Source organism: Zosterops lateralis (genome assembly GCF_965231275.1).
Source record: "Zosterops lateralis genome assembly, chromosome: 8".
NCBI classification, from domain to species: Eukaryota; Metazoa; Chordata; class Aves; order Passeriformes; family Zosteropidae; genus Zosterops; species Zosterops lateralis.
In genome coordinates this window covers 4,279,081-4,305,843 of record NC_139768.1, presented here as the reverse complement: position 1 = coordinate 4,305,843, position 26,763 = coordinate 4,279,081, and the positions used below count along the sequence as shown (strand labels likewise).

The 26,763-nt window shown below is 41.1% G+C and overlaps 1 protein-coding gene across 5 annotated transcripts in view; it reads left to right on the top strand.

The window, feature by feature from the left end:
- Positions 1-438: 438 nt before the first annotated feature.
- Positions 439-26,763, top strand: part of LOC310911861 (L-threonine ammonia-lyase-like) — a 32,996-nt gene continuing 6,671 nt past the window's right edge. The window contains exons 1-11 of one of the 5 annotated variants that reach the window (XM_083865859.1): positions 440-646; positions 5,580-5,606; positions 8,763-9,105; positions 13,138-13,254; positions 14,673-14,914; positions 18,495-18,660; positions 19,120-19,216; positions 20,081-20,156; positions 20,874-20,999; positions 22,229-22,396; positions 22,701-22,758. In XM_083865859.1, coding sequence (XP_083721985.1) covers positions 546-646; positions 5,580-5,606; positions 8,763-9,105; positions 13,138-13,254; positions 14,673-14,914; positions 18,495-18,660; positions 19,120-19,216; positions 20,081-20,156; positions 20,874-20,999; positions 22,229-22,396; positions 22,701-22,758 — 1,521 coding nt within the window. In that variant the 5' untranslated portion in view covers positions 440-545. Of the gene's footprint in view, positions 841-5,579; positions 5,607-8,762; positions 9,106-13,137; positions 13,255-14,672; positions 14,915-18,494; positions 18,661-19,119; positions 19,217-20,080; positions 20,157-20,873; positions 21,000-22,228; positions 22,397-22,700; positions 22,759-26,763 lie in introns of all 5 variants that reach the window. The other 4 variants (XM_083865857.1, XM_083865861.1, XM_083865860.1 and 1 more) reach the window with 4 other exon arrangements.

The window sequence follows — 26,763 nt, the reverse complement described above, 5'->3', positions numbered from 1 at the left end:
TCTTTTCTTTATGATTTAGATACCTGTATTTTTCTGCTACAGGGACTTGTGCCAAGAGAAGACCTGAACCAACAGAGTTGTCTCCCCTGTGCCTCAGTCATGAGGTCTTCTTTAAGTGTCCCTTGGGGCTGCCTTAAAGGATCCCTGCAGAGACTCAAGCACCCCAAACCTGGGACCCTTTTCCTGCTGCTCTCCCTACCAGAGTCCTGCTGCTCACTCCTGGGCCCTGCAGCTGGTTGGGATCATGCTCCACAGCTAAGCAGTAAGTAACTAAAGCTTCGAGTGTCCTGCTAACAGAGTGTCACCCAAGAGTAATCCAGGCCCTGACTCAAATTGACAAGGACAGGTTGGGCTCTGAAATAATCTCTTTAAATAGCAGCAGCCATCTCTTTCAAAGGCACTTCCCCCCCAGCCAGCGCTGAGAGCTGCTTACAGCACACTGCCTGCTCTTTCCCATCCAGGCAGTGCAGGGCTGACCCTTCTCACAGGCAGGTGTGTCCCCCCTGCCAGCAGCCTCCAGCTTTGCTTTTGCACCAGGAGTTAGAATGAATTTTGCAGCACAGTTTCTCTACTTCAAGGTCTTAAAAAACAGAAGTCCCAGGGACCGCTACAGGGAAGACGAAGACTACGATCCTTTCTGGCAAAGGTTGGAGAATATTGCTGTCTGACTTAGAGCTAGAGTGCTCCTTTATCCCCCTCAGGGGTCATGGTCAGCCCTCGGGGTCCACCCAGGGCCAGGCCCAAGGACATGGCAACCCCTGGACCCCTCCTGCCTCCTTATGGTGTCGTAGTTGGAGTTTTGCTTCGCCTCGTTGTTTATTTAGTCGCTGTGCTATATAGGTAATGCTTTCTTTTTCCTTTCCTTACTTTCTTAAAAAAAAAAATCAAAACAACCAAAAAAAAATCCAGGAAGTTGTTTGTAATTTTCCATAATCTCCCAGGGTTCTGTGGGTCTGAGTTGCTCTTTGAGTTATCCACTAGAAATGGTGGAGATTTGAATATTTTTAGCCCTCAGAGTTCAGATTTTTTATTTCTTCATGAGTATACAGTGTCAGAAATAACCCAAGACAGACCAATGGACTGCTGAAATTTTATCTTGGGATAGCCCATGCCAGATCCTGTTATTACAGCTCTGTGGTTGCCTTTGTTATGGTTCTTATGGTGATCTTAAATTCCTGTTTTCAGATTTGGATGGGGTAGCTGGAATTTAAGAGTCATCTAGTGTGCTTGTGTAGCATGAGCCGAGGCTGTGCACACACATGGCATGGTGGTGTTGTGCAACCTCATTCTTAACCTTTTCCATAGTTTGTTTCTCCCTCAGTTTTATTATCTGGACACCACTGTTGAGATCACGCTGGTTTAGCCAGATGTACAAACAAAGAACAATTCTCATTTCCTGAATCTCCTTGTCACAGATGTTGTTAACATTTAAGACAAGAAATTGTTTCAGTGGCCTGATGCTGTTAATAAAGGGGAAGACAAGGTCTTCTGCCCTGCAAAAAGGGCTTGCCCAAAGTCACCTGTGATATGACTGTTCTGCAGTTCACTGTGAATCTCCTCTCAGGACTCTTTCCTCTATTGTGAGTTATGCTATTCGTTCCTAATTGGAAGTAAATTATGGAGATGTGTTAGTCACCAAAAACCTCTAGACTCAGAATACATTCAACTTAGGAAAAAGTCAAATTGAAGAGTTTTAGCTGCCAAACTCTGTACAGTGTTGGATAGTGATCATTTGACATTCACAGCTGTGGATGTCTTATAAGAACTTTTGAGAGGGATGGGTTTGTTTGAGAGACAGTTGGTTACCTCTGCTTCAGCATTTCCATGATGGGTGGCCTTGTGAATTCTTCTTGCTTTCAGATTGCTTTTTCCAGTGTTAACCATTTAGCAGCTGACACCCAGTTGCCATTGCCAGCAGTAAGAGATGACATGACCATAGTGTGTAGAAGGCCATAAAAGAATGGCAGTAGACCACAGATGAAGGCATGCATAGTGCTAGGCTCTGGCTCTGGTAAATCTGACTTACTAAAAGTAAGGAGAGATTTTATCAGAGGTGGTATTACAGCTTGGTTGTTTCCTGCATGAGCTTGAGCTTTCTTTGTGTGTGTTGCTGGTGCAGCATCTCACAGGTTTGTCAGACCTGTGTGTGGTGAGCAGAGTTATAAAGTCCTGCTCAGTCTCAAGGCTTGGTCATTATCTACCTATCTGTGCTGGATGGTCACAGTGCTCACACTTTGTCATCCAGGCTGGTTACTAAGCCCTGATCTCTTTGTCTTTAAGACACTCTGATAAATAGCCCTGCGGAAGTCTTAGGCAAGTCACTGGATCTGTGCCCCAGTTTCCATCAATAAAGTTGAGCTGAATATTTGCTGAATTTGTCTTTCTGTTTAGGGGAAGGTGTTGGTGATTCCTGTGTGACTTAAAAACAATCACTTTGCATGGGGTTTAGGTATATAGATTTCAGACATGCATTTTATATTTCCATCCTGTATGTGCCACTAGTTGGAGCAATACAGTCTTGGATGGGTGTTTCTAAGTACTAGTATTACACAAAATACTGATAATTCAAGACAGTCATACTTAGAGTGAATATTGTCTTTGATCTGTTTTAAATTTATTGTCAGAGATCTTGTGTTCCTTCCCTGTGCCTGCAGGAGTTTACTTGTCACCCTGTAGTGGTGTGCAGGGCACTCAGGCACTGCAGAGTGCATGACCTGGGATTCCTGGTAGTGAAGATGACATTTGTTATGATTCTTCTTGACACCTTTATCTCAGCAAGCTTCCGTTTTTCTACCATTTTTCTTTCATAAAGTCCTACTTATACACAAATTTCTGAGATGCTTTAAAGAATTGCTGCTATTGCAGTATTTGGATGTGTTTGGGGATGGGTAAAAAGGTAGAAGAGGAGTTGAGATGGAACAGGAATGTTCAGGAGCAGGAAAAGGGGATTGAAACAAACAAGGAAAGTATCAGAGGGGTCTAGGAGGCTCCAGTGAGAAGGGTCAGAGGAGACAGTGCTGGGACATGGAATTAGAAGGATTAATGGAGCTGGAGAGGTTCTGGGTAAAAGGGATTTGGATGAGGGAAAGGGCCCTCTGTCATATCCTGGGATTGCCTCTTTCTCATTCCTGTAAGAGCAGATCCCAGTCACATTGCAGTCATAAGCCAAACAGACTGCTACCTGCAGCAGGCTGCTCCCCCTGCCTTGCCCCCTGTACATGACCCATCTCTGCTCAACACTGAGGAAAGAGGCAGAAGTGACTTTAAAGGTGTCACCTTTTGCCTTACTAAGTATTCTGAACTCACAGGCCTAAGATCTGAGCCCAGTTACCTGAAAGCAGATGACAAATATGTCTAAAGCTGTATCTTACCAATGTCTGTTGGTCAGTGTTCTTCAGGAAAGTCTTCAGGGAGCCTGGGGATGATGGCAGCATATTGGTATGAGCTTAAGAAACTCCTACAACCAAAACATTAAAAAGGACCAAATTAAAATCCACATGTAGAGAAAACGTGCAAGTGAATTTGAAGTGGTATTCAAGCTTAACATTCTGTGACTGCTCAGCCCAAGCTGGGCATTGGAATTGGAACTTTTTGTCATGGCACAGGCCTGTAAGGATGCTAAAGTATTCCATAGAACTTGTGCCATACTGCTGTTGTCCACAAAAATCAGATTCCTTACCTGGTGTGCAACAAGCCAATAATTACATGCTGAGAGAGCTGTTCATTAAACTTGAGAATTGCACAAGCCTGGGTGCTCTGTGGGTGCTCTGTGGGTTCCACAAACCAACCACACCACTGGCAATGCTTTTTACTATCTATACGCTTTAACAAATAAAGGAATTAGCTTTCATTTGCTACAAGTTCTCTTATTAATTGGTATTCTATCTTCTATTGGTTAATGATTCTCTTGTTTCTCATGCTAATTAGTCCCCTTGCTCAGTCTTTCTCTTCTTTTGGGTTGGTGGTCACAATCTGCCCCTGCCAGAATCATCTTTTGCCCAGTGGGAGCTGATTTCAGCACAGCTGCTGAGTTGGCTTTGTTAGTTTCTCCTTTTTCTTGGGAATTCTGCCAAATGTCCTTGGGGCTCAGAAATTCTGCATATTTGTGTCCACTATCAGTGGTACATCCTTGTCCCCAAGCTTTGTTAACATCCTATGAGGTCCTAGACCATTGAAGCATGTCAAGCCCTAAACATTACTGAGGCAATTCTACCAACAAGTAATTTGCTTTCCTAGCACATGAACATCACTTGGAGCTTGCTAGCTGCTCTTTCATGGATTAAATCTCCCTTCTTGTTGATTAGGCCTGAAAATATTCAAACATTAAACATCAAAAACATCCTTGCTTGAGAAAATTTTTACATTTGCACATTTTGCAACACTGTCAATCCCTCTTAATGCTGAATGTGCATCACTGTGAATGCAGATGACAAAAGCTGATGTAGAAATGACAAAGAAAGGCTGAGTTTTCAGTCTTATATTAAAATTAGTTTCTTTTTGTGAGAGCTGAATTTCCATCTGTGGACCAGTACATGGGAGTGTATGTCCGTAATTCCAACTTCAGGTCTGCCTCAAAACTTGTTTTTGTGACTCATTATGGGCCAACTGCTGACATTGGGTACATCTGCAATCAAAATGGCAACACCGGGTCAGGCCAAAGATCACACTGTCCTCCTCTGTGGCCTCTCTCTAGGGGTGGCCAGTAACAGACCTGGGAGAATAAGCAAAGCACCTAAGACACTTTCTCTCATATGCTTTCATGGAGTTTGCCAAGTGCTCAGGGGCTTCCTGAATCACAGATTAATTCTTGAATGGTGTATTAGTCACTACTGTAATTTAATTGTGCATTTTTTAGGGTCCTGTTTGCATTGTTGTTCTTCATAAAGTCCTCTGGCAATGAGTTTTGTGGGCTAATTACTTTCTCTAAGAAGGGAAATTTTAATTTTTCTACCTGATACTTTCATACCATCTCCCCCTAACATTTATACTGGGCAGAATGGTGACTACTCTTTCACAATTTGCTATTCCCTGGACATGTGTGATTTTGCAGATTTTGCTCCTTCAGTTTTAGAAGCTGAGGAGACCCAGTGCATCAATTTAATCTGTTTAGTCTCTTTCATGGGTCCTGAGGGAGGCAATCTGAACGTGCCTTACAATGGGGTCATGTTGTTGTCCATCACTGCACACTTGGACACTTCTTTCTCTGTCTAAGGAAAGCAACAGTTGTGGTCTTTAGGTATAGTATGCATTACTGCCTTTTATCTCCCCAAAATTATTTTTGCTAGTTTATTATTTTCTTAGTTTGTTAATATTACTATTTTTGATTTCTTCCCCTAGTGCTGTTTAACTTGATTAATATTATAAGTATGTTCAAAAAAACAAACTAGAAATAGAAAAAATTATTCATTCCAAGTTGTTGCTTTTTATTATTGTAGGAATACATTTTGGTACACCCTGTCTGTGCATTGACTTTGAGATTTCAAACTATGTAAAGCTATCTACTTAAACAAATTTTTTTTTTCCTGTGCCTTAATTGTTTATGGAATGTCTGCATATGGATCTTCTCCTTTTTTTTCCAGTTATGCTGAGCAGCTGTTCTTGAAAAAGTAGGTTTATAAACTGCATTTTCATGTTTGCTTTTACTAATCACTTTAAAGGTAAAATGCTGTAATTTATAACCATGTAACAAAGCTTGCCAGCTGGGTATTTGTTTTAAGTCTGGAAATAAACAGACCTTTTAAAGAAAACTTTTGATAAACTCCAAAAAAGGAAAAAGCTCAATTTGAAAGGAGCTGTATAATGATGGGGCTTGTATTTATATTGGCTCAGATCTTCATTTGGTGGACAGGATTACTGGAGTAGGGACTATATTTTGTTACTGTGCTTGAGAAGTCCCGGGCTGTGTTTCTGTGAGCACTTGCATGCTTTGCTGTCTGCTTTGGCTGTTCCTGTAAAAGAAATCTCTGCCAAGCATGTGGAATGCTCTTGGGGCAAGAAATGCTTTTGACCCAACAGGATCATTAGTTGCTCATTTGTGGTATGAGATCAAACCTCAGCCCACTGTTTACCTTGGGAGTTGGAGAGCTCCAGGAGGGTCTGTGGCGCATCCAGGTGGGCTCAATATGGGGAAATGTCATTCTCTAATGTAAATGAAATGTGGGTGTAGAAGAAGAATCAAAGTTATTCTGAAATAAATACATACAATACATATATATACAATAGAATGATATCCCCTGCTGACCATTCAGATGCAAATGTATTATAGTTTTCATATTAAACATTAAGATGGTAATGATTCAGATGTGCTCTAAATCTAGCTCAAGCCTGGAAGGCCTAAACATATTTTGATTTCTCTTTTCCAATGGTCACAAGATGTTGTCTCCATTGGAGTCCTGAGCAGATACTCACTGGTCATGAGAGTGGTACTGAACATCAAGGACTGAGAATCTGATTTACTTCCCTCCTCTTTTTCTGCCAAAAAAAGGAAACCTAAAACTAGGGCAAAAAATCAATAATATACCATTTTGGTCTTTCTATTTGAACATACAAATATTTGATGGCACTAATGTGGTGTGGTGTTACCATGAACTTCTACTTTCTCACAGAATCCTGCTTCATCAGTAAACTTCTCGAGGCTATCTGGCTGGGTGTTTTTATAGACTTTTTGATTGCAACAGATGCAATGAAAAATGAGAATTGTTCTTCCATCTCAAATGCCAGTTGGATAAAAATTTGACCCATAAAATCACAAAATTTTAATCTATTTTTTTTCACCCTACATAGACCCCTTTAACCCATTTCCAGTGTAACAAACATAATTCATTGCTAATGCTTGTTGCTAAGCATTTTAGACAGTATGTTCAGAAATAAGACAGATCTGTTCTTCCTTTTGGAGTGGTTATGGGAGTCTGATATGGAAAATATTTTTTTGGAAGGGAGAGGTATGGAATGAGCCCCTTGGATGCTGCTGCTGGTTTTGTGGGGGCAGTGCTGTAACAGTCTGATCTGGTTCTCAGCTTTGCATTAAGCAGAACTAATGTGCACCCAAATGAACACTGGAAGCTTTATGAAGTGTTCCAGCTGTCTAACCCCAGTGGAGCAGAGATGCAGAAAAGTGTGGAACAGACCTACTTGATAAGTTATTTGATTTGAAAGCAGAAGGCCTGGTGTTAGGCTCTATCAGCTTTAAGATACAGTATTATAAATATTTCAGATCACAAGTTTCAACATAAAAAGATTAAAAAGTATAAACTTTATTTATCTTAGAATTTTTTTATTTAAAAAAGTATATACCTTATTTATCTTAGAAAATTAGTGTTCTCATTAATTTTAGAGAGGGAAGATCTTGCTATAAAAATTTTCTCCTGTGAAGATATACAGAATGATTGATGCTACTGGTATAGTATTTGATTCTAATAATAAAACATTTTATGTTGCCCATATTGTTATGTGAATTCCTCAATGGAAAAAATTGGAAGTGTAATAGGAACCAGAGCTACTGGCACAGATTATTGACACCATTAAGGAAATGGATGATACTGCCCAAAGTGGGCAATTGCTCAAAAAAGAGATGTTTCTAAATATTTAAAAATTCTTTTGGAAGTTGCTGAAAAGCATATTATGGTGCTGATCACTGCTGTAAAATGTGCTTTAACCAGCCCTGCTGATGAATAACTGCAAATCTTAGACCCAAATTATTTTAGGAAAAAGGTAAATATTTTTTGTTGGAGATAATGCTGGAATCTCTGACATAATTTAACATGTTTGTTTTTAGAATACCATTTCTACCAAATAGATTAATAGCAAGTCATGTAGAGGAGCTTATACCATCTGTCTAATCATAGCTACAAACCAGGGGTGGTATCAGCTCCTTTCCAAATCACTGGTCTTCTGCTTAATGCTCCTTTTCACCATGATAATCTCTCAATTCCAAGAATTCCTAGATGCTTTGCATTTATCTGTTGACAGGACTGCAAAATCCTGCACTACAGTACATTGTGAACTGAAGGCTATGGACCACAGAGTCAGGCAGCTGAAGGTAGCAAACCCAGCAAATTTTTCTAGCAGTGTTGTTTCTCCTGAGTTTCTTGGGGAAGGAGAATTTTGTACCACCACATCTACACATGCTGTATTTGCACGTGTGTTTACCCATGAAATGTTAACCCACAGATCAGGAGACCTAATTCTTTAGCTCTGCAGGAGGATATAATTATTATCCCTTATCAAAGTGATTTCCTTCCCATCACGAGGCAGTTGACGGCTGTCAAGAGCTCTGCAAGTATGCAAGGGCAGAGAGCAGACCTCTTGTGTGCAATGTAGTGGCATTTGTGACTGCTATTAATAGTTTATGGGAATAGTCTGCAGCAGCTGCTTGCCCTTTTTGAAAATGATAGAATTGTGTACAGAAAGCACAATTATTCCAGTTATTCCAAAATTTTTGGAAGCTCTAAACTAGGATCATTGCTGGTTGAATACTGAGTACTCTAAGGAAGGTCTGGCTGTCCAGACAACACAGAATATATAATTCTTGTTTTCTTGGGCAGGACAGTTTCACAGTTTGCCCATGTGTTGGGTTATTTGTGGCTTTTCTAACAGCTGGAATCTTTCAGTGCACCCACAGGGAGGTAATATGACAGCAGCAACTCACTCTGCCTGTTCAAGCCTCACAAAGAGCAACTGAGACTTGCACCCTTCCAAAATCCTAAATATTAAGCCTTTAATCACCCCAGCCTTTCTAACAAGCTTCTTTTATTTGTTCTCAGGGATGACAATAAAATAAAGAAACAAGATACGCCAGCAGTTTGTGATCTTCACTGCTGTAAGGACATGCCCGTAAGAAATGGCCTCATTGGGCAGAAATCACCCTCTATCAACCCCGAGAGACTGAAGGACTTTGGTGAGGAGGATTACCTGAACGGGGATGTGAAGACCTGGGAAATGAAGATAGTGAGCCGAAATGAGGAGTTACTTAGGGAGGCCCTTTCCTCCATCCCTCAGCCAAGCAGTAGGGCCAGCCTGGCGAGCTGTAACAAGCTGATTCGATTTGAAGACATTAGTGCAGCAGCCTTCAAAATCCAGTGTGGTGTTCAGAAAACCCCCTGCATGGTAGGGAATCTTTATGGTTTTGCATTCTCTCAATGTTTCTTTTATTTTTCATTATGAAAGTTGATCAGAAATAAATAAAGGGTGTGTGTGAATTGAAGCAGATAGATCTGTGTGAGAAGACTCATGTTCATATTAATTGTATTTAACTGTCAATAATAATTTTCTTCTTATCTGTTTACACTAACTTAAATCCTCAAAGATTGCAGTGACCTGTAAACAAAGGATAAACCACATTAGGCATAGACTTAATGCACTGTGATATGATGCTGTCAGTGAAAAACTCCTGCAGTAAGGAACGTGAGTTGGAGGTGGCAGACTACCAGCACCCTTGTGGGAGGGTCTGCTCTGGAACCTGCCCTCATATTTGGAGTGTTTGAAGGTACAGATTTGCCTTCTCAGTCAGGCCAACCAGGAAGGGCTGGGTATGCTCTGTAACCAGGTATTTCTGCAACAGGTGTCTCCAGCAAAATAAGGATGTTAAGACACACAAATGTGCACCTGTCAATCAGTCTTGGTGTAGAAATGACTGAGATCCCCCACCAATGTACAAGGTCTGCTAAAGCACAAGAGAAGTACAATGGCAAAAGCTGTACTGTATTTCTATATATTTTCATGGTGTATTTCTACTGTTGGGAGGTCTTCAAGCAGGCTGCTCTGGGCTTTCTGGGTAATCTCTTCATTCTGGTGGGTGAAAAGAGTGTCTTTGTCAAATGGCAGTTCCTAGCAGCAGCCCCACATTGTGCTCTCAATGAATCCTTGTAATCCCTGCTGATCCACAGACATCATAACTACTTCCAGTGTGGATTTTTTAGCCTAGCATTCCCACATTAAGGATAGCTGTGCTTTTTGTAGCACATTACTGAAGCAATGTGTCTTGTGTCAAAGGACATGGTACAAGACAGTTTGGGGCTGTAAGGTGGCATAAAAGATTTGACTGGGAAGTTTTGGCTAGGGTAGAGTTAATTTTCTTCACAGTAGCTGGTATGGGGCTGTTTTGAATTTGTGATGAAAATCTTATTGATGAGACAGATGATTTTGTTAGTGCTGAGCAGCTCTTACACAGAGTCAAGGCATTTTCTGTTCCTCACTCCATCCCACCAGTGAGAAGACTGGGAATGTACAAGGGGTTGGGAGGGTACACAGCTGAATCTGCTGACCAAAGGGACATCCTATACCTTATGACACCTTGCTCAGCAATAAAATTAGGGGAAAGTTGGCTGGGGACCTGTGGCTCAGGGCCTGGCTGGTCATCAGCTGGTTGGTGGTGAGCAATTGTTTTCAATTGCATAAGCTGTCTTTCTTGGGTCTTATTTATCTCTCTTTTTTATTTCCCATTTAATTACATTGTTGCTGTAATTATTTTGTTTATTTATTTATGTGTTTATTCTTACTAACTGTTCTTATCCCAACCCATGAGATTCCTCACTTTTACCCTTTCAATTCTCATCTCTCACAGAGCACAGGGGCAGGGAAATGAGCAAGTGGCAGGATGGTGTTCAGTTGCCAGCTGAGGTTAACCATGACACCCCTCAACTTAAATAGCCCCTTTCTCCTGGGTCTCCCTGGCAGATTTATGTAACTCAGTTGTATCCCCTTTCTACTTTTACTGTCTCGAGCTAAACAGTCTCACTTTCTTTAGTCATTTTTATATGAATTCTGCTTTTAAAATTGTCAGAATAGTGGAAAACCTATATCCATATAAAACCCTGTATATTTTAGTGTGAAAAGAGCCTATGACTGTTGTTATTTAAAATATTGTTCCTGCAGAAGTCATTAGTGCGTTTCATGCATTGTTTCAAAAGCACAGAGCAGCGTCAAGAAAAACACAGAAAACCTTTATTTTAACTCATTGTTGAGAGGTAAGAGCCTTTTGAAGGACATAGAAAAGTGAGTGTGACTATAATCCATTTAGTTAATTGAAGGGAGAAACACTTTGCAGGGTGGTTCCTAATCTGCAGGTAAAACCACGGATGGAGCATCCTGGTTCCTCAGGCAGGAGTTTGCTTTGGAGCTGAGAAATGGCATCATGAGTGAATTGTAACATGTCTAAGAGGTAGTAAGCATAAGAAAAGTAGGAATTGACATTAAATTGGACACCTGGTTTGGCTGCTGATGAAGGAGCTGTAAGGGTTGTGCTGGGTTAGCTTTGTGGATGCCAGAGGGAGGCTGTGCTGTGTGTTGTACCTTAGATATGGTATCTGTAGTCCTTAGATAAGATCACAGTGACTAAAGGGAGATCTCACAGGTTGGTTCAAAGAGTCTTATGAGGTCACACATCAGGTCAGCTCAGCTGCAAATAGCACTGATGCCTGCTTTGTTAGAAGTAATTTCTATATTTAGGCTATATGAAAAAATCCTCAATTAAAGGAAGACAAAAAGGAAAACCTACAGAATTAAAATCCTGAGTATCAAAATTATAGAAAAATATCAATCTAAAGTATACCACCCCTGTGGTAAGAAGTGACTTAAAGACACAGTTTTAAATGTAGGAGGCTTGGCAACTTTATTATTAACAGGATTCATATTCTTAAATCCTTTTCTGATTGCTCACTCTAAAATCCAAGATTCTCTACAAAAACAAGTTATGGTATGTGAAGAACTAGTAGCATTTATTTTATAGTGCTCTTGTTCTATTTTGCATGAGCATTCTCCATAGATTAGGATGTTTAGGATATAAACTATTATCCTATTAGTGTGCTAAGCACTTTCCATTGTTTCAGTTTCTGCAGCCAGATTTGCAAAGGAGCAGCAAGTGGTGGCTCTTATGTCAGGATTTTCAGGAGCAAAATAGAGAATCTGGCCCCACCTATGGGTGAGGAATTTAACATATGCTTGGAAATCCACTAAAAAGCCTTGAAATGTTCACCTGAAACATGTAGTTTAACTGTATACTTCAAAGCAAGTCTCTGTTTCAGATATATTTAGTTTATAAAAAATCACTTGGAAAGTCCCACAGTCTGGAAAACGTGTCAGGACATATTAGTGCAGACACTATACATTGTATGCATGACACTGCCAGATACTGCTGGAGATAAATGTTTTGTCATGCTGTTTTTGGATCTGTCTCACTTTGTGACTTATCTTAAATGAGGACTTGATCCCTAAATCACCAGGGCCTCTTTTGCCTTGGCAGCCAATAGAGGAGATGGAGCCAATTCTGAAATAAAGCTGCAGTAAGCCTGGGGAGGTGGCACCCACAGGCTTACTGAAGCTTTATTTCACAAGTTATCTTGTGTAAAACTCTTGGTTCAGTGAATACGGTAATTGGAAATTAATATGTTGATGCATGCTGGGAGTGTCTTATTATAAAACTTAACAAATATTTGCCATTAAATTTTTTTAAAAATCATGCACTTGGGCACTGTAATGTGCTTGCTAATTCCCCTCAGCTCAGGCATCCTTTCTGTTCCAAACACTAAATTTTCCAAACAGCTGCTGCTTACACTTACAGTCCTGGGAATTTGTTTTTTATTATTTCCATCTTTCTTTGAGTAAGAATGTCTTTACTAATATTCTGCTGGCTTTAGGAGGCAAAATGGACGATACTCAGCAGTGAATCAGTGGCGGAAACCATAACAGAGCCATCATGGGGCTCAAGGAGGTATTTTCTGATGGCTTTTGTATCTGTTAGATGATGACCTTATTTTTTGGGCATTCAACATCCAGTTCTGGCAAGTGCTGGAAACATGGGTTTTGAGATAATGGAAAATATTTATTGTAATAAACATGTGTTTGTACAGTAAGATCCAAACAAGTGCTATTTTCAGAGTTCTTAATGGCATATGCTCCATATTTCACTGCTGTGAGTTTGAAAATCACTTCCATAAAGCAGAAGGACTTGGTAGGTAACAACTAACTGTTGTGTATTTATAAAGAACCAGAAAATGAATTTTACTTTTTAGAGCTCACATATAGCAGTAGAATTCATGCCTCAACAGGCAGCTTGATGGGGTGTGGAAGGTTTTTTTTAATAGTAGATATATTGATATAATATTATTTATCTATTGATATAATATTATTTATCTACTCCAGTATTCTAGGCTATCCAAGCAGTATGGAATGGAAATCTACCTGAAGAAGGAGTTCCTGCAGTACACGGGGTCTGTGAAGGAACGAGGTGTACTTTACCTTCTGATGTCATTGCCTCAGGTATTAGCAAAATGTCAGCGTTCAAAAAGATGTAGATTAGCTCTGCTTCATGAAAATGGAGCAAAGTTGAAGATAAATTCACCTCTAACCTCCATGCAATCACAGTGTTTCTTGTCTTTAGAATCATTGGGCTGAACACAGCGTGTGAACACAGCCTGAATGTAAAATACTTTATTTACAATTGGCTGATCTGCTGGTGGAATCCTTAAAAATGCTTGAAACAAAAGCTTGCAAAATGGGAACATCAGCATTTTCCCAAGGCATTAAGATGCAAGTGGGTTTATGTGTACTGTAGTTCTGATATGTTGAAACCACCAAAACTCCTGAGTGATGATGAAACTGAATTACAATAAGTGATGATAAAGATCTAGATCACCAATTGATTTTGTAATGAATTTCAGTTTTTCTTACATGAATAGCTTGTTTATCATTTGTCATAGGATGTTGCTGCCATTGTCATAGGAGTCTCTGTGCAGTAATAATTGTTATAATGGGCATGAGACAGCAGCCCAGAGCAGTAGTTATTCCTACCTTTTGTAATAATATAAATTAAACCTTCTGTTAAAAGGAAGCCTGGAATGAAATAATTCCATACAGGCAGAGCAGAGATATCAGCTCTGAGGGACCAGATATCAACTCTTCTGTGATCAGTTGGAGTTTTTCAGCTCTTTCCAATGGAACAAGAACTGAACTCAGAGGAGTGCAGGCACAGGGATTTATCTTGTGCTGTTTTAGCTTTGTGTGTGAATCCTGAGATCACACCAGACCCCCATACACTGTACCATAATATCACAATTCAATCAGCTAGTAGAAGGAAAAAAGGAAGTCAGATCATTAGATATCACTGCTCCAGGGCTGCCCACCAGCTAGCCTTTGCCCTGTGGTGATATGATGGACTTTTTGGCAGGTCTGGAACTCCTGTCTGGAGCGTGCTCGAAGGCGTGGAATAAAGAGAGTGGACTTTTGCTTGGGTTTACCAGGCTTTATTCTTGTCCTGGCCAAACCTCGTGCAACAGACGGGCTCCTGACCTTGGGTCACCCCTTTTTACCTGAATGGACATTCCCCCAGAGAGGGGAATCTAGAACCAATAGCCAGCAAGGGAGGCTGTGACCCAGAACATGGGAACTTAACAGAACAAAAGAAAAAGGTGTTGCCCCCTCACCCAGACCGAATCCTTTCTTCAATCCCCGAATCTTCCAGATCTAACAAGGTGATTGACAGTGTCCCTCAGGGAGGAGACCATCAGAGAGTAAGGGTAAGGGGGTACCAGGAACAAACCATCTCCAAACAAATACAAAACATAACAAAAACCATACAGAACTTCAGAAAACTCAATTAGAACGATCCAGGATTGTACGTGACAACAAACGTGACAAACGCTGCACAACGAGCAATAAACCAACTCTGTTTTTTTCAGGAGCAGCAGAGAAAAGGGGTGATCGTGGCCTCGGACAGCAACTTCTCCATGGCAGTGGCTCACCACGCCGCCGAGCTCGGCGTGCCCGTGTTTGTCATCGTGCCCAGCACCACGGCCCCGGCGCGCGTCAGGACGTGCCGCGACTACGGCGCCATGGTCCTGTCCTACGGTGCCACCGCCAAGGATGCCCAGCTGCACGCCCGGAGGCTGGCCCAGGAGAATGGATATCTCTACCTGGAGGAGTGAGTGAAAGCCAGGAAGATCCCATTAGATGCCTGCAAAAGTCGATTAGTTTCGTTAAAATGTTGTCGCGGCTCATCGAAATGCTCCTCGTCCTGGGATATGGAGAGTTATGTGTTCCCCGGCACAAAGCGTGTCTTTCTGTAACAGTTGGGGATGGAGAACAAAATGAAACCCTTCTCTGCCCCTAAATTAGGCAAACTCTGTGATTAGTGATTTCTGTGGCTATAGGTTAATTCTTTAGGAACTCTGTCAGAAAGCATTAAGGCTGTTTGGTCTCTCTTCGAAGTTAGGTGGGTAAAAGTTAATTTTTAATGCAAAGGCTTCAGTGGGATAATGTGGAGCAAGAGAAGGTTAATGCTCTAAGATTTTCACATATCTAATGTGAGGAACAAAACTGATACTACCTTGAAAAAAAGATGATTAAGAGGCTGCTTCACACATACATTTAAAGTAGCCAAGGTTGACCATATATGTGAATTTGAACAATTTGAGGTCACTGGACAAGACAGATCTAACAAAAACATACTCCTCACTTCTCTCCCAGCTGGTGTATTGGGAAGGCAATACTGCAACCTGTACTGTTCAACTCCTCTGTTAGCTCTGCCAGCAGTCAGTGACACCCAGGGCTGGTTTGTGTGCCTGCTCTGCCACCATGGGCACAGTCTTGTCCCAGACTGGGATTTTTGGTGGGGAATTATGTGCTCTGAATCCCAAAGAATTTTAAACATTTTTAGGCTTCTTTGAAAACCACATTTTTCCATAACATTGTGATTTCCAAATTTCTGTCAGCCATTTTTCAATTGATGTTAACTCCCAGCTGGCTTGCAATAACTATCACATTCACACATAAGAACTAAATTATTTTATTGTAACTTGGTGTTTAATCTTCCCCTCCTCCCTAAATAATGATTTCAGTTACATAGGGTAGATATTCTCCAGGCTCATGAAGCTCCAGGGACAATGCACGTGTAGAACTTCAGCATCCAACACTGAGGAAATCTAAATGTACATACAACCATTAATAATACTAAAGCACTCTGATTTGTTTCAGGTTATAAGAAACAGAGTTGTTCAATCTGTGACTATGTTTAATTAAAACCTCACAGATGCAATTTTTCACTGAAAAAATAAAAGAAGAAACCTCTCCCCTCAATTGTGAGCCTTTTCATAATGGGAAATCAGAAAAATATTTTGTTAGATGTAGACCTGGAGAGATTTCCCAGTGTAATGCATGCCTTTAGGGATAGCCAGTCTTCTCTAGTGTGGGTCTGACATACATTCTTGTCACTGATACCAGCTGATCTCCCAAGTGTTAGAATGGAACTTCCGAAATGTCATTTTATTTCAGTTTAATTCTAGCTTGGATACAATCTCCAGCAATTTGGTCTCTGGGTCTCCTCACCCAGTAATTCATTCTGCCCTTCCTGGAGCAGACACTACGTGTCTGGGTCTGGCTGTGCCTGCATGGGTGATGCCCTCCAGCTGGGTGTGGCATTGTCAGCTCTTCCCTTTGCTTCAGTGCAATTAAAATACTGTGTCACGAAGATGACCATGCAAGAATTCAAACTGATGAAGGACACTTTTTACTCAGTTGCAACTTCCTGGGAAATCCCAGGAAGGAAATGTGATTTTTCGAATTGGAATTCAATCATTTAGTCTGCCTAATTGCTGCCTAGGTGCCATGAAATTTTTACTAACTATAGGGCTCAAGACCTCATTATAAATGCAATGTGGCTATTGCCAATAACTAATTCAGTACCTCTGGGAGGATGTGAGAAAGATTCCTTTGTGAATCAGGGAGGAAAAAGTGTTGCAGATTGGATTACACACCTTCCCTCCTTGAGAGCCCATTTTGAGCCCTTTGGAACAGATAGGATCAGACCTTTCTAGCTGCCACACCACAACTTCATTGGGAAACTGAAGCCTCACAGCCCATCTTTGCTGATGTATCACACATTTCAGAAGGCAAATATCCCAGTTTCTAGCTCTGGCTCAAAAATACTTGTTTCAGTCTATAGTCTTTAGATTTATCTACCCTGTTCCTTCATTTTGTCTCAATGGCACTTGATACTCAGAGATCTGTTTGCTTTCAAAAAGCAAAAGTTATCAGTCACAATGCAAAGAAAAATCACCCATTATATTATAAAACCTGACAGCTGATCAGTGAACTGATGTTTCAACTGGATGTTAGCAAGGAAAACACAATGATGAAATACTGATTCAAATTGCTATCAGCTCTCCATGCCCATTGCAGTCTCATTTGGACAGTTTCCAGTTGTTAGAGAGGCTTTATTCCTTCATTGAATATTTCAAGCCTTCATTCATTTTTGCAGGTCCCCTTGTAGCCCATGTAACTATGGCAGGGGTGACTCCACAAACTCAGATCTGAATCTTATTTGGGAATAAGTCTCCAGAATTGTTCAGGAGGTCAATGATATATTTTGTCATCTATAAAAAGGAGGAGAGCTCCTTCAGTATCTTGATAAAGACAGTAAAAACAAGGATTCAGTTCTCATTTCACTATGTCTTCTTGTCTTTGTCTTTGGTTGTGCTGTAGGAGTGGAAGTTCATTAATCCTATTCTTATGTAATTATATATAGACCCTTGTCCTGAGAAATGTTCTGTGTCTTGATATACATGTGAGGTAATTTCTCAAGGGCCTTGGTCTCCTCCTTGCAGGAATTCTGTGCTACTATGCTGAGCCTCTCTGTGCCTGTCTAACACTAATAAAAATAGTTTCCTAGTACCCAAACATCCTTGAGTCAGTTAAATCAAGTACAATCATTGGATCTATAATTCTGTTTGCCAGAAAAAGCAGAATGTACAGAGAGCTCATATTTCTTTTCTTATATATAGTTCTACAGTTGCATCATTGCTTACTTGCAAATAAAGTGCAAACCAGCTTTTAGAAATAGATCCAAGTCAGTCATGCAACTGTAGAATGGAATTTTCTTTAATTTTTGATGCTGCTTGTCCCTATTCTTGATACTACATTTGCCTGAAAATATTTTACCAGTGAATATTTTGGCATGACTAAATACTTCACTTAATGCAAAGGTATCAGATATTGGCCCTGGGCTGTGGAAAGACAACTCTAGCAATCTGTTTGGTATTTGTGAGGTTGAACATGCTGCATAAATCTCATGAAAATTTCCATTTATCACAAACACTAAATCCACTGACAAGTAAAGAGGGGATTTCTTTTTGAGGCTTTGCTCGTAGTTTGGACTTGCAACATTTAAAATTTATGAAGCTGAAGGAAGTGATGGCAATGGAAAACATGACTTCTCCCTGCCAGCTCTGTAAGCACCTGATAAGGATGGGAGTTAAGTGCTCTTCAGTCTGGAGACTCTTTGAGGGGCTTGTCTACAGCACAAGTTTTCTCCCAGCAGGCAGCAGCATGCTCTGGTCCCCCTGATGGCACCGTCCTGTTTGCATCACCTCCTCCCCTCATGTGCTGCTGATTTACTCTCACATTTATATTTTTTTCTGCTGAGCAATGTCTTGAAAGCAGTAGATTGAATTATTACTGCACTGACAAGTGTGACCTCTGCTGATGTGTGCCCTTCCTTCCCCCAGGGAGGACAGTGCTGTCTACCTGTCAGGCCTGGGGACTGTGGGGCTGGAGATGTACGAGCAGGTGCCAAAGCTGGACGCAGTGATTTTCCCTGCAGGAGGCCACTGTGGTTTGCTGGCAGGGTCAGCTGCTGCACTCAAACACCTCAACCCACACATTTCTGTAATTGTAAGTTGCCTTTCACCTATTCAGCGTTGTGTTTGGATGGCTTTTAACCACAGCTGTTTACAAAAGATACTGGTGTCTAGTGACACTTGCAGAGACTGCCTGTGCTGGGGACAGGAGATATCTGATCCCATGGGCTTTGCCTCAGAGAAAACCCTGTAAGAACCAGGGAAGTTCCTATCCCTTGGCTGTTTGGCTGGATTTAAGAGAAAAGTGTGGGAAGATTTTTCCTAAGCAAATAAAATCCAGTTCTTTGTTTTGAAATAAGTTCTTACTGGAAAAATTTGAGCCTAAGTAAGCCACAGAATCAGTTTAGTGGTGGCATGATTGTTTTGCAACTTGTAATTAATTGTTAATTTGAAGAGGAACTTCCTGTAGGTTTTGCTATCTACTTTGGTGGCAACTTATGTTATAACTGGTACAATTAAAAAAGAAAAAAGTGACAACATCTGTCTTCCTCAGGGAGTTGAATCTGAAAGCTTCCCAGTATTGCAACAGTCCTTAAAAGCTGGCCACCCCACTGATGACCAGGCCTGCAACAATCATCACTTCTACGGAGGTGAGAAAATGCTTTTGGAGGTAAAATAAAGGTTGTAACAGATTTCTCCAACTATATTATTTTCTTATTATTTCAGTTCAAACATATTTTAAGGGAGTTCTCTGAAGAGTCAGAATTTAGTTGAAGCTGTAAAAGCAGCTTTTGCCACATTTTCCCCCACACCCTTATGAGGTGAAATACTATTTCCAGTGCACATGAATACTTAGAATTATGATTGTATTTATCTGAACATTGTGCTGACGTGCAGCATCTAAACCAGTGGAATCAATGAGAAGGCTCTTGTATAAAAGACTAATTTGGGAAAAGGCAGGAAAACGATGCAGTGCTTAAATATTTAGACCCAAAACTGTTCTCAGAACAAAAGTGTTTATAAATGGTACAGTTGTTTCTATATCATTTGCTCAAAAACCCTCAACTGTTAAGCAATTTAAGAACATCCCGTTTGCCTGATGTTCAAATCTCTGGAAGTTTTGGATTAAATGGGAGTTTTATAAGAAACTCCTAATTTCTCTTGGTTATCTCTGCCTGTGTCTGCACCCTTAGCCAGCTGTGCTGCTGGAGCTCACAAGCCCAGGGCTGTGCAGCATTGGGCTGCAGGGTCACTCTCACACTGCAACAGTGCCAGTGAAGTATCACAAGTTTCTTGAAGGGGTCCAAAATGGCAAAAATCTTCTTGTGAGGTTTGATCTTTCATTACCAAATACATTTCTGTCACATGAAAAAAAAAAAAAAATCAAGCAACTTAAGGTCATGTAACAGCAGTGTGCTGCACTCATTAAGGGCACAAACCAGCCAGGACTCTAAAAAAATGTTGAATATGTCTAAAGCAGCCAACTTCATATTTTTGTCTTTTGAAATCTGCAGATGTGAGTGGAGTTTGCTTTGGCAGCAACTCTTTGCAGCTGACTGGGAAGCTTGTGGATAAAGTTGTTGCTGTGAGGTAGGTGAAGAAAAACAGTGAAATGAATAATACTGGATGGATGTTGTTGTATATGAAAAATGTGCTCTACCAGCAGGGTGTGGTGGCTCTGCATGTGCAGTGGAGAGCAGGTTGGCAGGAGGTGCCATCATGCAGAGACTGGGGGAGTGTGAGGATGGGGTACCTTTCTTTCCAAGTGGGGCACTGAAGACTTTGATCCCAGACTCACATACCACAGAATCACAGCATATCTCAAATTGCAGGAGGGCCATAAAGGATTATTATCAAGTCTATCTCCTAGCTCCTCACAGAACTACCTAAAACTAAGTGATATGACTAAAAGTGGTGTCCAAAGTGACCCTTTGGCCAAAACTTCACCTGCCACCACTACCTAATCATGTTCTGGGTGTAAAACTTGTCCTTGTGTTCTACAACACTTGAAGGCAGCCCTTGACAAACCTCTTCTAAATCTTCACAAAAAGGCCACATTTGTGGAGGATACTTATTAGTAGGATTTAGATAATATTTCTAGTAAAAATGCCATCCTGTCTTGCAGTTAATAATGAGTCTGAGGTGTACATCCACCCCCTCAGAACAGCATTCTGTAACACCACCCTGGGCTCAAATGTATCTGGGTGAAAGGCAAGAACCCAGCTACACATAAATTTATTATCTTCTGGTTTTGGGAGCTCTTTTGATTTGATTTGATTTTTTCTGACCCAAGTCTCTTTCTTTCAGGGAGGAGGACATCCTCATTGCAATGCTGAGGCTGCTGGAGTACGAGCGAGCCACGGTTGATGCAGAAGGGGCCATTGGACTTGCAGCCCTGGTGGCAGGGAAGCTGCCTGAGTTGAGGGGTAAAAGGTACAGCAGTTATTGCAAACAGGGAACTGTAGCAAAAACATGGGACTGAGCACTTTGTTCCTAGGAAAGGGTGAAAATCTACTTGTTCTTTGGGTGATGTGGCAGTTCCTGCCCCTGAACTCACAAGGGGCTCATCAGTGGCAGAAACTTCAGGCTGACTAGATTGGTCACAGAGGTAAGACAATGTTGAATCAGACAAATGCCAGCCTGGAGACCAGACAAATCTTGTCCCTTTCCTCAGTTCTCAGATATTTGGGGGGAAAAGCAGTCACAGCTCCATCAGGCATTGTTGCACCTGCCAGGACAGTGTCCAGCCTTTGTCAGCCTGCTCTCTCCTCCCATTCTGCTTGTGGAATGCAGCCCTGTCTGTGGTGGGAGAGGAGCTGGGCTGTCTGCTGCAGTGACCCCGTGGCACCTGCCTCCAGCCCTGAGAACTGTCCCCAGAGCCAGAGGGATTATCCTTGTGCTTAGTGCTGAGCGTGTGGCTCAGTGATGCCTTGTCTCCCAGCTTGAGGACTCAGCACTTAAGTGGATTGAGCCTTGGCTCAGGTCATAGTCCAGAATGTATTTAAACATACACGCTCTCAAGACAAAATAAAATTTCTACTGCACAGCACTGTACATTAAAATGCTGCTGAGGCAATTCTTCAGAAGAGGCTAAGAGTACACAGAGAGCAGCAACACATTTCAGTGCAGCTAAAATAAAAGGGAAAATGCAAAGGTTTGGTCTCAAAGAGGTTAGGTTTGACTCTGCAGAGAGAGATTTTCATAGACTAATCATGTGGGTCTTCACTTGCACTTCAAACATTTCTGCACTCATTTTCAGGGTTGTGATGAATTTAATCAATGGTTGCAACAAGCCTTGAACATACACATTGTCTGATCAGTAAGAAGCTGAAGCTTAGAACTTCCAGGGGAGAATTATGCCAAATTTGAAAAACTTGAAACCTAGACCTACCATTCCACAGCTAATTATCTCTAACAAAACTCAAGTCTCCAGGAAATGCAAAATGAAAACAACATTTCAGACCAACTAATGCAGCTGACTTCTAGGCTTCCCCTACCCGTTCACAATGGATACTGAGAGGCAGGAGCCCTCTGACATGTCATACTTACTGAGGGGAGGTTCTAGCAGACCTTAGGCTGATATTGATACAGTATTTATGATTTATGGTTCCTTTATGCTGGCAAGTGCTGATCAAAACTCCTATATTTCTGTCTGTTTTCAGAGTGGCAGTCGTTATATGCAGTGGAAACCTGGAATTACATTTGCTGCAGCAGTGCATAGCTCGTGCCCTGACCCTGGATAACAGAGTGTGCAGATTTTCCCTTGTGATTTCCGACTGCCCAGGAGACATGTCAAAGCTTCTGGAGATTTTGGCTCGGGAGGAAGTAAGGTAAATCAGACTAATAGTTGGGAAATATAACCACAGACTAGCACAGAGATTATTAAAGATTGGGAAATGTTTCCAAACATCTCTGAAGCCAAATCTGTAAGTAATTAATTAATCAAGTTTGGTTTTTTTTTTTGTCACATTGCAGAGAAGTTTTTATTTCCTTCATTTTTGTTCCGATCTGAAAACACCTTTGTAGCTTAGAATTGTGACAAATTCAGAAAGGAAAGATATTTACTCTGCAAACACTTACAGTTCTGCAGTGACAAGGGATTGTTGTGATCTCTTTGTCTCTTCTTTGACCCAGAGTTTTGGATATCAAACAAGAGCGCACGTTTGTGACGTCTGAGCTCTTCACTGTCCAGGTAAGATGAGATGCAATTTCAGTTTCTCTAATTGCACTGGCTTCCCCTGGTTCATTCTGTTTTCTTGTCTCTTCATGCCTATGCTGGAGAAACCCAACAGAGTGTGCACAGTGTCAGAGATTATTTCCTCTGTGTGATACAGCTCCTTGCCAAACACTCAGCAGGCACATAAATAACACAGGACCAGTCTTACCTGCTGTTGCAACACCCTGGTGAAGTGCTCCAGGTTGTATTGCACTGCTGCTGGTATGAACCCTCCTGACATGTGTGGCAGGGTGCTGGAGGAGGTGAGCAAGCTGCAGCAGCCATGCAGAACTTGAAGAGCCAGCTGTATAGGCTGGCTGTAATTGTCTTACATGTTTGCCTTAAAGCAAGGTAGAGAACACCATTACTCTTAAGGAATCCTCGTTTTGTTTCAGGCACTCAGTTTTGTTTCTCATCTACCAAGAGCACAGAGGTTGAGTTGAATATTAGATGCAGAAACAGTGACAAGGTGTTACCAGCTAATGGTGTCTCTTAAAAGGACTATTTGGTTCGTGGAGTATCTCTTATTTCAACTGGTTTGGCAAAGGTGTGGTCCTCCTGATTTCATGCTATCGCTGTCCAGGTCCGACCTGATTTAGTTTGTGAAACCTCAGGTGCAAGTCAAATTAGAGATCTTTGCTAAACAGGCTCATAATTGGGGTGCAGAAATGTCACTGGGTAACCAAGTTCTTTGATTTTGGTCTTTAAATTTAATTTCCTGCTTGGATGCAGAAGCCTGCTCAATATTTTCACTTGCAGATATAAAGAAGAGGTAGATTAAAGATCACTATAGTACATGATATTATCAATACTCTCAAACATCTAGGGCTTCACCCACATTGTTCTGCAGTGTGCCATAATGATAGGCCAGCTCACTGCTTTGGGTGATTTGGAGATAGTGACCCTCACTGCACGAGGTGGATGAATCCCTCTGAGTGACTAACCTAGCTCTGGAAACACTTCTCACTGAAGGCTAGATTCAACAAAACCTGTAACTCTTATAAAGTTTTCAATGTCATTTTTATGGAATGAGGCTTGTAGTTTTTATTAATGCTCTTAATTAAATGGAATCTACTGTTTTAGGTGGGTTTGGGTTGGGTTTTTTTTTTTTTGTTTTTATTTATTTATTTGTTTGGGGGTTTCTTTGGGTTTTGGGTTTATTTTTTGGTTTTGTTGTTGTTTGTTTTGAGTTGGGTGTTTTTAGTTTTTAGTAAATACAGCCCCTGAATGAAAACAGTGCCATGTGCTGTTCTCTGCCCTTTAAACACAATGTATTTTCACTGACTGTCCACTTCAAGAGTCTGACAGTGTTGTACAGAAAGGTTGAAGAGAGGAATTTGCTTCTCTGAATAATTTAATTGGATATTGGATTTGCATGATGGCTGTCAATCAGTCTGGGAGAGGCTATTGGATAATTAGATGTGAAGTACAAAGTAGTGACCCAGACATACAGATCTCTGCAGACAGCTCTATCTGGTGATATCTGGAGGATTGTGAAGCTTACTTTGAAAATTAAAACAGATGTAACCAAAAAGGGTAAAATATAGAGTTTATATGCAAGCCTCAAAATTAATTTGCTCTATCCAGGTACAAGAAAAAAAAAAATACATATTTTCATAGTAAGGCTAATACCTGTTGGGGATGTTTTGGGGTTTTTTCTTTGTTGTTTCTAAGAGCCAAAGACCTGTGTCATCAAAGTTTTTTGAGCATTTGTTATGCAAATCACAGCACATAAAATAAGGCATGAATTTAAACCTGGACCAAGAACCAAAATTACCACCTTGTGTTGTACTGGTGGTAATAACCAGAAAGGCCTTGCAGCTGCACCCATTTCATTCTGACTTTAATGTGTACTTTTGACTGTGGTTATGGATTAGGTGTTTGACAGAACAGAGCAGCAAGCAGAGATGCTGATTTGAAACAGTAAATCTGTCCTGTCAAGATTATTGTCTCAGTATTTAATCATCCTTTTAGATTTACCCTTTTATCTCTAAAGAAGAGAAACTTGGCTTCTAGTCACTTATCAGGATGAGAGAGCTGCTTTGGTTGGAGGTTTTTCATTCTAGTGAAAAGCCTTTTTAGGTTAGTGTTTGTTCATCAGGTGCACACGTGGAACACTCTCCGGGAAGATCCTTGCTGATAGTCTGATTTCATGAAAAAATAGGGATTATCTAAAATGAAGTGTTTTGCTCAAACTACACTTCTGGAAAAAATACTTCTGGAACATTTTACTGGCAAAAATAAGAGGTTTTTTATTTTTTTAACTAAAAATAAGGAAGGGATATGTCTATATTAGAGTAAGGATTGCCTTGTGCAGAGGGATTAGCTGCTTGTGTTCCTTGGAATCTTATGGGAGTTTCTTTGGGATTCTGCCTCCTCATACCTCCAATTTAGATTCTCTTCCCTTGTGACTCATTCTGGATTTCTTTCTCACAGAGAGCTACACCCTAATTCACTCTTACCTGACTGGTTAGGAAACTACTTCCAAAGTCCCTGTACTGAACGAGGTAACTCTTAGCAAATCAACCAGTCTAGTAGGCTTCACATTTTACAGCTCTTGAAGGAGGTAAGGTGACTGGGAAAAAAAGATCAGAGCTAAAGAAAAAAAATCATCTGGTATCACCAGTTTTCTATGAACTTCCTCTGTTCTCCATCAGAAATATTCCTCTGATTCAATTGGGACAATTTATCACTTGAATTGCTTCCATCTGTATACCTCTTTAAAACCATTTAAGTCCCTTTAATTTCATATTACTATTGGCTCAGAGAGAAGTCAATGAGCAAAATCAATAAGCAATTTAATAAGGTAAGGACATTCTCTGCTATGAAGTTGATCAGCCCCTTGCCTGCTTAATAAGTGTCTAATTTTTGGACTCAGGGAACTGAGTTGAAAAAAAATATCTTTGAGCTCATCAATTTTCTAGAAAGTCTTCTCACACTGAAACTGCAGCCTGATCACACTGGCAGGTCCAGGAGGGCTCTGTAAGGTCTTGAGTTGCCCCAGCAGCTTTTTCAGTGGCTTTTGCCCTGCAGTGGTGGCAGAGCCTGCTCTGAGCTCACTCCTGTCTGACACTATGGCCTGTCTGGTCTGTTCACTTCAGGCCTCTTGGGAGCTTCACTATGCTGTGGTTTTGCAGAACTTGGAAGAGACTGGCTGTAAAAAGAACATCCTCCACATTACTTCTCCCTCATGTCTGTGCAGAAAAATGCTAAATCATAAATCAAATATTTCCTTTTCAGTAACATTACACGTTCTCCCAGTGGTGCTGGAATTCCTGGCTTAATGTAGTGTAATACCTTTTTTTTTTATTATTACACACTTCATTCACTTCGGGCTAGAACTCAATAAATTATTTTAGTCTGCTCTGGTCAATTTGAATAAATTTGTTTGGGCCAACTTGCATTTTGTTAAGGCTGGAAGGGAATATTTTGGATTAGAGTCTCCAGTTGCCAATATTCCCTGTTATTGCCTTGTGAAGCAAATACATAGGAGCAGGCAGCTGTACAGCTCAGATGTACAGAAGGATGCTATCATTCCCAAAACATTTTCTGCATTACCCTGGGCAAGGCTCTGTTTCCATCTTCCATTCCTCAAATGCAAAGTGGAGACAATGGGATTGGGAAGTTCAACTCTCCATTTCTTCTGAGGCCCTCTAGAAGAATTTGGTTCAGTTCTTTAATGGCATTCCACAGCAGACTGTGGTACAGAGCAGCCTGGCCCAGCTGGAGAGTGAGTTCCTGGCTCTGGGGAGGCTCTCAGTGTTCCTGCTGGATTATTATTACCTCTCTTACATAATGTGGTGGCAGCTTGTCCCTGCCCCTGCTCACCCACCTGAATGCACCAATTGCCAAAAGATAAGGGCTCAGGTTGCACAACCAGCTGACAGCTGCTGCACTCTTTCTCAAGCATTCCACTGCTCTGACCTTGGGACAACCTGGCAGCTCATCCCCAAACCATCGGCTGAGCTGCTGTTACCATAT